This window comes from Urocitellus parryii, chromosome 13, assembly GCF_045843805.1.
Source record: "Urocitellus parryii isolate mUroPar1 chromosome 13, mUroPar1.hap1, whole genome shotgun sequence".
Classification (NCBI taxonomy): Eukaryota; Metazoa; Chordata; class Mammalia; order Rodentia; family Sciuridae; genus Urocitellus; species Urocitellus parryii.
Genome location: NC_135543.1, coordinates 58,470,526 through 58,482,638, shown reverse-complemented (window position 1 = coordinate 58,482,638; position 12,113 = coordinate 58,470,526). Strand labels below are relative to the sequence as shown.

The 12,113-nt window shown below is 39.0% G+C and overlaps 1 protein-coding gene across 2 annotated transcripts in view; it reads left to right on the top strand.

Annotated features, from left to right (window-relative positions):
- LOC144249990 (methylglutaconyl-CoA hydratase, mitochondrial) overlaps window positions 1-12,113 on the top strand; it is a 129,770-nt gene that overhangs the window by 56,571 nt on the left and 61,086 nt on the right. For both annotated transcript variants that reach the window (XM_077792256.1, XM_077792255.1), the window contains 2 exons: window positions 4,379-4,471; window positions 6,057-6,113. In XM_077792256.1, the coding sequence (XP_077648382.1) occupies window positions 4,379-4,471; window positions 6,057-6,113 (150 nt within the window). The remainder of the gene's footprint in view (window positions 1-4,378; window positions 4,472-6,056; window positions 6,114-12,113) is intronic.

Sequence of the window (12,113 nt, the reverse complement as noted above, 5' to 3'; positions counted from 1 at the left end):
AACTGTGAAAGTGGCATTCCCTTTGAGATGATGCATATTTTCCTGAAAAATAGGACAAATGTCTTGGGCTGGGGTGGGGGGAACAAGAATTATATATAGTTTTAAATTTATCAAGATGTGAAATAGCTAATATGGAATAATAAGTAAGCTATTTTACCTAAATAATTTTTGAGTAGGAAAATTTTATAGACAGCTTTCCACAATGCTAAAATATTAATTTTGAAAATCTCAAGTAGTTAACCTTTTCAGTGATTTGAAGATGCTGTGATTCCTCCTCCTCTCCTTGTTCTTCCTCTTTCTTTTTCTTATTACCTTTCTGGTTCCCTCCCTTCCTTTGTCCTTTCCTCCCTTCTGTTCTATCAGCCCTTTTTATTTTTTATTTTGAGATAAGACCTTGCTAAGTCTCCCAGGCTGGCATCCAACCTGCGACCTCATGCCCCACTCAGCCTCTGGAGTTACTGGCATTATAGTCTCTCTCATACCACGCCTCCACCCCCACCTTTTTCTGGTACGAGGACCCCAAATTTCTTGTCATTTTGCATTATATATTTCTTATAAATCGTAATGTTAATTTTTTTATCCCTCATGAGAAACTTAGTTTCTCAAATTGTAAACTATCAAATTTAAAAATAATTTTTATTAATTCCAAAAGTATTAAATATTGGGGAAAAGGTTATATTCTCTAACATCAGAATCAAGAGCACCTGATCAGGAGCTGATTGATTTGAGCCCCTACCAGATCAGCCCCTTCACATTTTGTTTACTTCTCATGTCCAGAGGCTGAGTGATCAGCTTGACCTTCAGCTCCTCTCCCCTCCCTAAAGATTTGAGGGGCTGGGGCTGAAAGTTCCAGCCATCTAATCCTGGCTTGGTCTTTTCTGTGATCAGCTCTCATGCTGAAGCTTTTCATCAGTTATCTGGCTGGCATACAAAGTATAGTCTTATCACTCCAAAGATTCCAATGGTTCTAGGAGCAGTGTGTTTAGAAACAGGTAGGGTGACCAGATGCATATTCATTCCAGTGTCACTTTTCCAGAAGCTTCTTCATGAGTTCCTTCCCGACTTACCAGTGCATGGCATTCCATGCTTCAGAGAGAGAGCATTCATTCTCTACTGAGACACTCTCCAGCTTAGGAACACTTTGGGGTTTTTTATTTCTGAAGCTCCCTGTGACTGCATAAGTTCATATTGTTTTTTAAGGTATTAAAAACAAAAGAATTAACAATTATAGAAAAGGAGATAAAATACCAAGTTTAAAGTAGTGGATGGGGAACAGGCAGTGAAAAACTTGGAGGTATATCCCAGTTTAAGAATGTTATTGAGTAGCCTTGATTTGACATCAGGTCTTTGTTTCAGATGGGCAGTGCAGTAGGGGATGGTTTGACAGAGAAGGGTGCCCAGAGTATCATGGAAACAAAGGGAGAGATATTTGAGTAGTGCTTTGAAAGACATGTAAGAACGTAAGGACTAGCTCGGTATTCTAGATGGAGGTGCAACTCTTGCATAGGTGTGGATTCTTGAATGGGTGTAACTTCTAGAGGTGCTTCTGTTAGCTTGGGGTTGGAACACAGAGTATCTGTCTGAGGCTGGAGAAAAGATGAATAGGTAGACAATAGGTGCCTCTTGTTTACTTCATTTTATCTCAGAGATGGAATCAATAATTGTGCAATTTTAGACAGGGGAAAAGCCCTGTAGAAATGTGGAATATGCATCAGAGGGTTAGGTAAAGAAATTCATTTTGAGGCTTCCTACTGGTGAAGAATGATGATACTCAAAACTCTAACAGAATGGGAGGGGACCTTGAAGATTAGCAAGCTGTTAGAAGACTCAAGACAGCTGGGCATATGGGCATTGAAAAGGAATCCAGGATGGCTTCTTGGATGACTTGGTGAGTGGGTCTGCTCCTAACTATGAGTTAGAATCTAGAAGTGTTGAAGAGTTGTCATGGACATGAAAAAGTGTTTAAGTGGAGATGTCCAGTAGGCAGGTGGCTATACAGACATAGTATAGAAAGAAATTTGAGTTTGAGGTAGAGGAATGTGGACTTCTTGGCATTACAGATAATAAAAGCTGGGTGGGAATGAGAACTCATGAGTAAAGCTTATACTGAGAAGGTACAAGACTGAGAATTAACCAGGAAGGATGTGGGACCCAGCAGGCAAATGGAAAAGGTAATTCAAGGAGACAGTAATCAGGATTACTCTGATCTTAAAGGCTATATGTTTAATGGGGACTGAAGATTGTACACTGGTTGTGGGACCTGCAGCAAACATCTTGGTGGCTTGGAGTGTATGGGTATGGGTGACATGGATTTATTCTACTCTGCCCAGAAACTAGTTTGTAAAGGGAGATGAGCCCAAGGTAGGGCCTCAGGAAAGGTTTTGATGGGAGGGACATGAGATTGGAGAGGTTGAAGATTGAGGGAACTACAAATAGATAAGCTCTGTAACCAGGTTCTTAGGAAGGAGGAAGTGTCATGAGCAAGTGACAAAGTCATTCTATTTCATTTGTAGGAGCTTAAGATGACTTTGGGGAACCATTGAGATTAAGTTGCCATTTAATCACTTTATTGATTTTTTTCTTTTAAAGTTAAAATTCACTAGATAGTGTTTGTACATTAAACTCATTTCCTGATTGTCGACACTGATAAATCTTTCTTTCCCCTGCTAAGTGTGCTAGAAAAGAACATTAGGTGTCTTCCCTGTGCAAAAGCCCTATGCATCTCTGCTCTTGCTAGAGTGTTCTGTCTTGGGTGGCAGCTGCACATGTGTGCTCTTTCTCTGCCTTTTCAGACTTTAGTCTCAGAGTAAGACTGGAAAATTTCTTGATGTGCGAATGGGTGAGATTCAGCATACTTCAAGTTTGGGGATTTTTTTTTTTTTTTTTTTGTATTGTGGATTGATCATTGAGCATCGGCACATGTTAGGCAAGTGCTCTAACTGCTCAGCTGCATCCCCAGTCCACAAATTCATGTTTTTGTTTTTGTTTTTGGTACTGAGGCTTGAACTCAGGGGCGCTTGAGCACTGATCCATGTCCCCAGCCCTAATTTGTATTTTATTTAGAGACAGGGTCTCACTGAATTGCTTAGTGCCTTGCTTTTGCTGAGGCTGGCTTTGAACTTGCGATCCTCCTGTCTCAGCCTCCTGAGCCGCTGGGATTACAGGCGTGCACCACTGCACTGGGCAAATTCATATGTTTCTAAAGAAATAAAATGATTTGCCTCTCTTGGGGAATTTCATCTGGTAGCATACTAATGAAAGAGAGAGGTTTTAGGGACTAATGCCTCCCCACCTTATTTTGTGGTCCAGTGGTTAAACCGAGGGCTTTGCACATGTTGGTCAAGCATTCTACCACTGTGCTACATGGGATGGCATCTTTTAAAAACCTGTATTCTCTTTATATAATAAGATTAGCCAGCCTAACTTCATATTCCCATAGTCAGAATTAAAACTAATAGAAATTTTTCTGTTTTACAGAGTAATCAATGAATATAACCAGTCATTTTTTGACAAGTTATAGAAGTAAAATGTCCCCCACTCCCAGCACTGGGGATAGAAGCCAGGGGCACTGTGCCATGAGCTATATCTATATCCTCAGCTCTTTTTTATTTTTTATTTCGATAAGGGGCCGCACTAAGTTACCAGGCTGGCCTTGAAATTGCGATCCTCTTGCCTCAGCTCCCGAGTTGTTGGGATTATAGGCATATGCCACTATGCCTAGCCAAATCTGTATATTGTAACTTACAAAAATCTCTATACAATAATATTCTTTCTCTAGACTCCAGAAGTGTGGTTTAGAGTTCTGTGAATGGTGGCTTTTTCCCAGTCATGCCTCTGGGCAAGCTTCCAAAGTCTCCTCCCCAGGAGGTATGAGTTTGGGTGGAGCCCATTGAGCACCTGTCACTAAATGGTGGAGCTGCCACAGCAACTGGTTGGGCTTTTTCTTTCTTGTAGGGCATATATCATTTCTTTAAATGAGGTTGTCATTCTTAGCCTCCAAGTAGCCCTTAAATGATCATGAATTTGAGTTATGCGTGTCATTTCACCTTGAAATTTTTATGAACCAAACAACTTGTAAAAGACTATACTATAAAAAGTCATAGAACTATTAATTTGACCAAAAGCATTTATGAAAAATTCATTAATGTAGGAAGGTTTAAAGATGATTATTGTATATTCAAGTGGTGGAACACTATGCAATCATTAGATAAAAGTTTTTGAAGAACAATGATGGAGATGTAAATGGTTTGCTAAAGGTAAAATGGATATAGAGTCTATATACAATATCCCATTTAAAAATGTATTCACAAAAAAATGGAATTACATAGTGAGATAATGAACTAATTGAAGAAGCATGACCTTTGTCATCCTGTTTCAGCTAATCTTCCAGTGCCAACGATTGCAGCAATAGATGGCCTTGCGCTAGATGGTGGTCTTGAATTGGCTCTGGCCTGTGATATACGAGTAGCAGGTAGGTGGGAATTGATCCTATTAAAAATGTAATGTTCAAAAATGGATTTTGTATTTACTTTTGAGTTAATTCCAGTATTTTGTTCTGGTCCTGTTTTTGAGTGAGACATTTTAAAAGTCACCTGTTGGGCCTCATGATGCATTTAGAACACCACTGAAGAAAGGGATCTTCTGTTGTCTCTTGCTGTTTTATGGCAGTAGGAAGAGATGTTAGGTCAGACAGATGTGAGTTTGAACAGTAGGTCTTGTCCTTTTCAGATGAGTTTCCCCCCCCCCTCTCTAAATGGGGGAAACCACTGTGGGAGTGCTTAGACCAAGTACTTAATAACTCTTAAGTGCAGTAATAATAACATAATCCCTTTGCAATTCATTCTATTCCTAAGTGGTTTTCTGAGTATGTAGAGATGGTTATGAAAATAATGAAGACAATTAGTGTTGACCAGTTACTGAGTGCTGCCCAGGTGCCTGGTACACACTTGACATATATTTAGTCACTCAGTGTGCCTAGCAACCCTGCAAGCACAGTGCTTTGGTGCAGGAAGACGCTGGGAACAGAAAGAGGGGAAGTAACAAGGCCAAAGGGGTGACTGAACTGGAATCACAGGCCACAGTTCTATTACCCCCCTGGAGTAAGTGTGCATACCAATCTTCTGTGTTGATGTTTCTGGACAATGTCTTCCAGAGGGTTTCAGCTCTACCTGTTCCATGGGCTCTGGGACTGATCAGACAGCAGACAGCAGGCATTATTCTTCCCTTGGCTCCCATTGTCACCTGATATGGCTGCATATTAAAAGTAGAGTCAGTATAATTCATTTAAATAATTTGGATTGTGTCTTGAGACTAGTGGTTGCTTGTCCTTATGTATGTTTTCTTTCTTTCTACTTTAAGTCCCTATATATTCTTTTAATGATGAAATCAGTTATTGTTTTATGGTGCTAGAGATCAGTTTGCTTTTCAATTGACAAGCTAAGGTATCTGGAATCCATTTTGAAAGAATGCAGGCTCTTGTAATGAGGATGTGAAAAATAGTCTAAGTACATTTGAATATGCACATTAAGAAATGATGAAGATGTTGTAAGGTACTTGTGAAAACAAACATAAAAAAAGGAATGCTTCCCAACTGTCAAACAGTAAAACTATTTGTTGAAAGTAACTAGAGACATGGTCTTGAGAAGTTGCCATATCTGATATATTAAGCTGTTTGATCTAGGGGACAATTCAGGCAGCTAAAGAATTTGTGCTTGTCAGACACAGTCTCTCTCCTGATCCTGAATAATTACTGAGATCCAAGCCTTCAAGTAGTATTAGCTCTAATAATATAGTTACAGTTCTTGTCTTTTACCATCAAAAACGAATTCACTGCCAAGCAGTTTTTAACAGAAAATGTTGTGTTACTCTCCTTATATATAAGTAATTTAGAGTATTTTCTTGTTTCTCTAAGTATCTTTTGAAGTGATTTAAAAAAAAGTGACACCAGTTAAATTAGTAAACAGTGTTCTAATGTATCTTAGTTTACTAACTCTTTCAAGTTGTGGTTTTTTAATGCTATGATGTGTATGTTTCTTAATTTTCTTTTTTCTTTGTAGCTTCCTCTGCAAAAATGGGCCTGGTTGAAACAAAGTTGGCAATTATTCCTGGTGGAGGTATGAATTGTTCACTCCTGTCTCTCAGTATTCTTACTGTGTTCCCAGTTACAGTGTCTAAGGCAAAATTCTGTTCATGGAAAAGGCAAAGGAGACTACTGTATTGTTGGCTCTTTTAGTGAAATCCCTATTCAAAATATGCTCCTTTTTAGCTGCAGATGGTGGTCATATACTGGATATTACTTTCTTTTTGTGCTGTTTTCTTTGCTTTTCTATGTTATTTTAAGTTTTCAATTATTGTACAGTTTACATTGATATCACTGCTTGGATCTCTTTTGTTAAAGGACTACCTGGCAGTTTTGAAACTTTTTTTTTTTTTTTTTTTTTTAGTATTTTTTGGATGTCGGTGGGCCTTTATTTAGTTCATTTATTTATATGTGGTGCTGAGAATTGAACCCAGTGCCTCACACATGCTAGGCAAGTGCTCTACCACTGAGCCATAACCCCAGCTCCAGTTTTGAAACTTTTATTCATGCATTTAAATGTGTGTGCCCTAACTGAGAGCTTCCTGCACACAGTCAGACCCTGAGTAGAAGAGGAGAGATGGCTTCTCTGTTGGTCATCTTTGTATCACTGGGACAAAATACCTGAGGTAGACATGTAGGAGGAGGACAGGTTTACCTTGGCTCATGGTTTTGGAAGTTTCAGTCCATGGTTGGTTCCATTGCTTTTGGACCTGTGGTGAGAAATTACATGGCAGCTGGAAGGCAAAGAGGGAAAAAGGGGCCTAAGTTCCAAAACCACCTTTAATGGCATGCCCACAGTGACCCCCGCTTCCTCCTACCAGGCCCCACCAGCCAAGAAAACAAAGCTGGGGCCAGGCCTTGAATACATGGGCCTTTAGGGAACATTTCAGATCCAAGTGAGCATCTTCCCAGGCTTTGGGCCATATTTTTTTGTTTTTGTACAGCAGGACAAAGGTTGGGGTTAGTGGGTAGCCTGAATTTGGAGCTGAAGAGGTTTTGTTTCTTCTGTTCCCATGAAGAACATAGATGAGCTGCTGTTTTTGTGAGTGTCATATAAAAAAGCACCGTTTCAACATTGACAGTGAAATTTTGCATCATTTATAAGTCTGAATTTTTTGCTATTGTGATTTAGAGAATTTGGAGATTATTCCCATTTCATGATGTCCTTCTTTGAAACAGTTGTCTTCACTTAAGGATGTGTATGGTATAGTAACCTTCCTTGGTAACTTTCACATGTAAATGACAGCTTATCAGTGTTATGGATGAAATAACTGTACCCTGTAAAAATTAAATACAGTGTTGAACATGACAGATGTCTGCAGATGAATAGGTTTAAATTGTATGTTTAAAGAGTATGTGTCCTGGCTAGGGTAAAGAATTAAAACATAAGGTAGGTAGAAATTTAAACTTAAGTTATAGTGAAATTGAAGACTACTCAGTTCATGCACGAGAGTATTCTATTTTGGTCATCCACAAAAATGCTATTTTTTAAGCCCAAAGCATTTAATATCTATCTGTTCTACCATGCCTACCTTGTCCATAGTAACTAATGAAAACACTAGAGAAGGGTTTGTAAGAGAATGAATCTATTTGAAAAAAATTACCAGATAACTAATTGTGAAATAAAATGAAATGGAGAAAAAGTGTGACATTGCACATCTTGGAATTTCTTTTAAGAAATAAACATTTAGGGGTAATTAGGATATAACTAATCCTAGAAACATAGTGGCTTGCATGGTGCATCCTCGTTCCTTCCCACAAGCTATGGCAATCTAGGAGCCTATAAATGTGACCTTATTTGGAAAGAGGATCATTAAAGATGTAATTAAAGGGTCTCAAAATGAGCATATCCTGTATTATCTGAGAGACTCTAAGGTTCAATGAGAAAGTATCCTTACAAGAAAGAAAAGAAACAGGCAGAAGAGAAGATCATGTGAAGACAGGGGAATAATGCACGCATAAGCCAGGCAATGCCAAGGATAGTCTGCAGCCACCAAAGTGTGGGGGAGGGCACCATGGTACAGTTTCTCCTTCAGAGTCTCCAGAAGGATCCAGCCTCATGGAGACCTTGATTTTGGATTTCTGCCCTCCAAAACTGAGAGAATAAATTTCTGTTGTTAATATGTGGTATTTTTTGTTACAGCACTCTTTGGAAACTGATACTGTCATTTTTCAATGATATTAAAGTAATATGTTTAGACCAGGGTTAGTAAGTAGAAGAGATTGGGGATGGGAGGAAACTGAACTTGATAATTTGAATACTTACCATGCCTTGAAGATGAAGTGTTTTGTATTAAAACAACCAAAAGTTAAAACACTTCTATAATGAAAAAAAATGGATTGTACTTCAGAAATGAGGGTGAGCTTTATTGGCTTCCTTCCTTCTGTTGTGAATGCCTCATGAGTGAGTGGCAATGTGCTATGCCTTGTGAGTTCTAGAAATCAGAATTTCTCCCAGTGTACTTAAGTTCTTCAGCATTCTTTTCAAGTGGACCCATTAATTAGAATACTTTTTTTTTGGTAGATTTGAATGAATTTGTTCTTATGTTTTCTCATGAATGGGATTATTTTTCTAATTTTTATTAAATAAATTTTATCATAAAAATTATAGTGCTTTAATATTTTCCCATTTATTTATAATAGCTGATTCTGGCTGGGCACAATGGCACATGTCTGTTATCCCAGTGACTCGGGAGGCTGAGGTAGGAGGATTGTGAGTTCAGAGCCAGCCTCTGCAATGGGAGGCACTAAGCAACTCAGTGAGTCTCTGTCTCTAAATAAAATACAAAAAAGGGCTGGGTATGTGGCCCAGTGGTCGAGTGCCCCTGAGTTCAATTCCTGGTACCGTGCCCTGCCCCGCGCCCCCCCCCACCACTGAAATAGCTGATTCTCTTTTTCTTTTTTAAAAAATTTATTTATTTTAATTATATATATATATATATGTGTATATATATATATATATGTGTGTGTGTGTGTGTGTGTGTGTGTGTGTGTGTATTATATGACAGTAGAATGCATTTTGGTTCATTGTACTGTTAGAGTTAAAGCTTCATCACAGGGTTTCATAAACTGACTTCCAGACCACTCATGTATAATTGAATCAAGCCTTTATTGAAGCACACTGGTGGCGGCTGACCAGAACATAAAGCTGTTCCCCTGATCAGCCCCGCACAATTGCAAGGGCACTCCTTATAAGCCTGAAAACCGCAAAAGGGATGTTCAGGGGGTCTAGCCAATGCAAGCAAGCCAGGTTACAAAAGCGGGACAGTGCAGTCAAGCGGAGGGAAGCCTAACCAATCACAGTTAGTTCAGTCACCCCAGTTACAGAAACAGAGCCCCGTTACCCTAGTTACAGAAACAAAACCCCATTAGATAGTTTTGTGTTCTTAAAGGTTTCTTTTCTTTTTTTTATTATTAGTTGTTCAAAACATTACAAACCTCTTGACATATCATATTTCATACATTTGATTCAAGCAGATTATGAACTCTCATTTTTACCCTGTATACAGATTGCAGATTCACATCAATTCCACATCCACTTTTGTACACACTGCCATACTAGTGTCTATTGTATTCTGCTGCCCTTCCTATCCTCTACTATCCCCCCTCCCCTCCCCTCCCCTCCCATCTTCTCTGTCTACCCCATCTAAAGGTTTCTATAGCAAAAGGAAAAGAACATCTAGCTTCAGTCATGACTCTTCTACTTGGCATGGTTGTTTTACAGGATGAAGTCATAAAACAAAATGGAGTCACATTTGCTCCTACTATCACATTCCCCACTGGTTTTAGTAGGTTTGATGTCAATCTTGCACATCATTAGGCCTCAGTTGTTGTTTTGGTGTTTTTTTTTTTTCCCATCTTTATGTGTCTAAGGGACTGTACTGGGCTCGTAAGACCATAACTTCGACCTCACCTACATTCTTGTGTATATGGTTTAGGAGGTTTTTTTTAGAGGCAGGGTCCTACAGTAATACCAATCAGGAGAAGGACTAGGGACCCAACTATGGCTGAAATGATGGTAGTCAACTAAGGGGACCATGAGAATAGGTTTTAGAACCAATTGCCTGAAGTTTCTAGTGTTTTCTCTCTTATCTTTAACCTGTTTCTCACAAGCACCAAACTGTCCTTTATTATCCCAGAATGGTTTGCAGAGAAACAAGTTTCTCCTGGAGCCATACAAAGTCCTCCTTGTTTCATAAAGAGACCATCTAGACCTCATCTGTTCTGTAAGACTATTTTTGTCAGAGAGTCTAGTGAAACCTCTAGTTTGGAGATTGACCTTTCTAGTTTTCCTAAATCTATATCTATTTGACAGCTGAGGGACTTCCCAAACCAGCCAGGAGGGGAACTAAAATGGGGGCAGCCAGTCTATGTTGATAAATCAGTGGGGCCTGGCCTTTTAATAAGTTCAGGTGTTTTTTTCCCTTTACTCCATCAAAATAGTAGGTTACATAGTTCAGAGTTATTGACAGGTTGGAGATTTAGGCAAGGAGTTCAAAGTGGGACCTGGGAAGCACAATTTTTGGTGAATGGGAAGTTGTCCCACTTATAAGTTGGGTTGTGGAAGCGAGTGTCTCTTTATGGAAGATCACTCAGGGTGATCTTGGGAGCAGTTTCCCAGGTACATCTTCCTGAGCTAGACATATTGGCAAACATCTGTGTTGACCATAATTTTTTTCTCTAATATTAGGGACCTCCTACTGCTGTAAGGGAAAAGGGCGATGACCGTTCTTGCTACTTCCAGCTGAAAAGGGGCAATGTGCAGTGGATGAGCAGTTTGGAGTCCCATTTTAGAAACTGAATGGGTCAAGAAGTCCATGGTAAAAATCTGGCTCAGGAGCAACAGGATGTAAAGTCACCTGGGGTAGGCACTTCAATGAGAGAAACAAAAAGACATGAGTGCTGAAGTAAGGTTAATACAAAATAGCAGTTGTAGCATCTGGAACCTGTCCATGAATATCTTGAAAATGACAGAAATTAATAATTGTTTACCAGGAGGCAGAAGACCTGAGAAATTGTCCCCATAACAAGGCCTAACAAAGCCCAATAAGGCACTTTTTTTTTAACGTTGTCAGAATTATCAGGAATGTAGACATAACATTTAGTTAAATTATTGTTAATGTCATCTGATTTTTGTAAAAATACCTTTTTGGCATAACCTCTGTGTTCAGTAAAGATCCTTTGTTACTTAGGATTAGATAATTATATTAATAAACACTGATTATATCTTCCTGTGTAGGAGGTTAGGAAGATCTGTAGGCCTTAAACTGACTAAAAACTTCTGGCAATGTTTATTGGTAGTTATCAGGCATTTTTGCCTAAGAATTTCTCTTCTGTTGTCTCCAGTCTTTCTTATTTTGGGGGATGCTAACACTAGTGTACATTTTAAGTTACATTAAAATAACTGTTGTTTGTTTTTAAATGTCCAGGAATGGCTGTGCTTTGGTTTTAACTGTTTTTGCTAGGTGTTTAAGACCAAGCTGGTCAAACTGACCTTGTTCCTATCTATTGGTAAGAGTCAGCTGAGTTTCCTTGGAGGACATTTTTTGGGGAACTTGTGAGCCCCACTTTTGCTCTGTTAGTGTCATCTGCATTAGGATGGGTCAAGGTCTTGCTGACCAGATGGCTTCCCTTGGAAGCATCAGACATGTCTCCTTTTTAAATGACCCTCCTGGTTTGCAGCATGGACACTCATTGGCTTTCTGTTCTTCAGAGGTCTCATTAATCTCCCTTATTGGGAGGTTATGTGGTCCAGAGTTGCAAAGCTTTTCCCCTGTCCTGGGTTCAGGCTGACTTAGAGGGCAAGAGTCAAATATTGGTTTCTTTGGCCCCTTTATTTTAAACTTAATATTTAAATTTGGCCTTAAACATCCAGCAAGTTAGTTTTACCCGTTTTAAAGTAAGAATGCTGGGCTTTAACTTTTACAGTTAATTTTTACATAACACAATATCCTTATTTTATTTATTAATTTATGTAATGCTGAAGATCTGCCTGAAGGAGAAGATGAAACCTTAGCATCTACTGTATGATCCA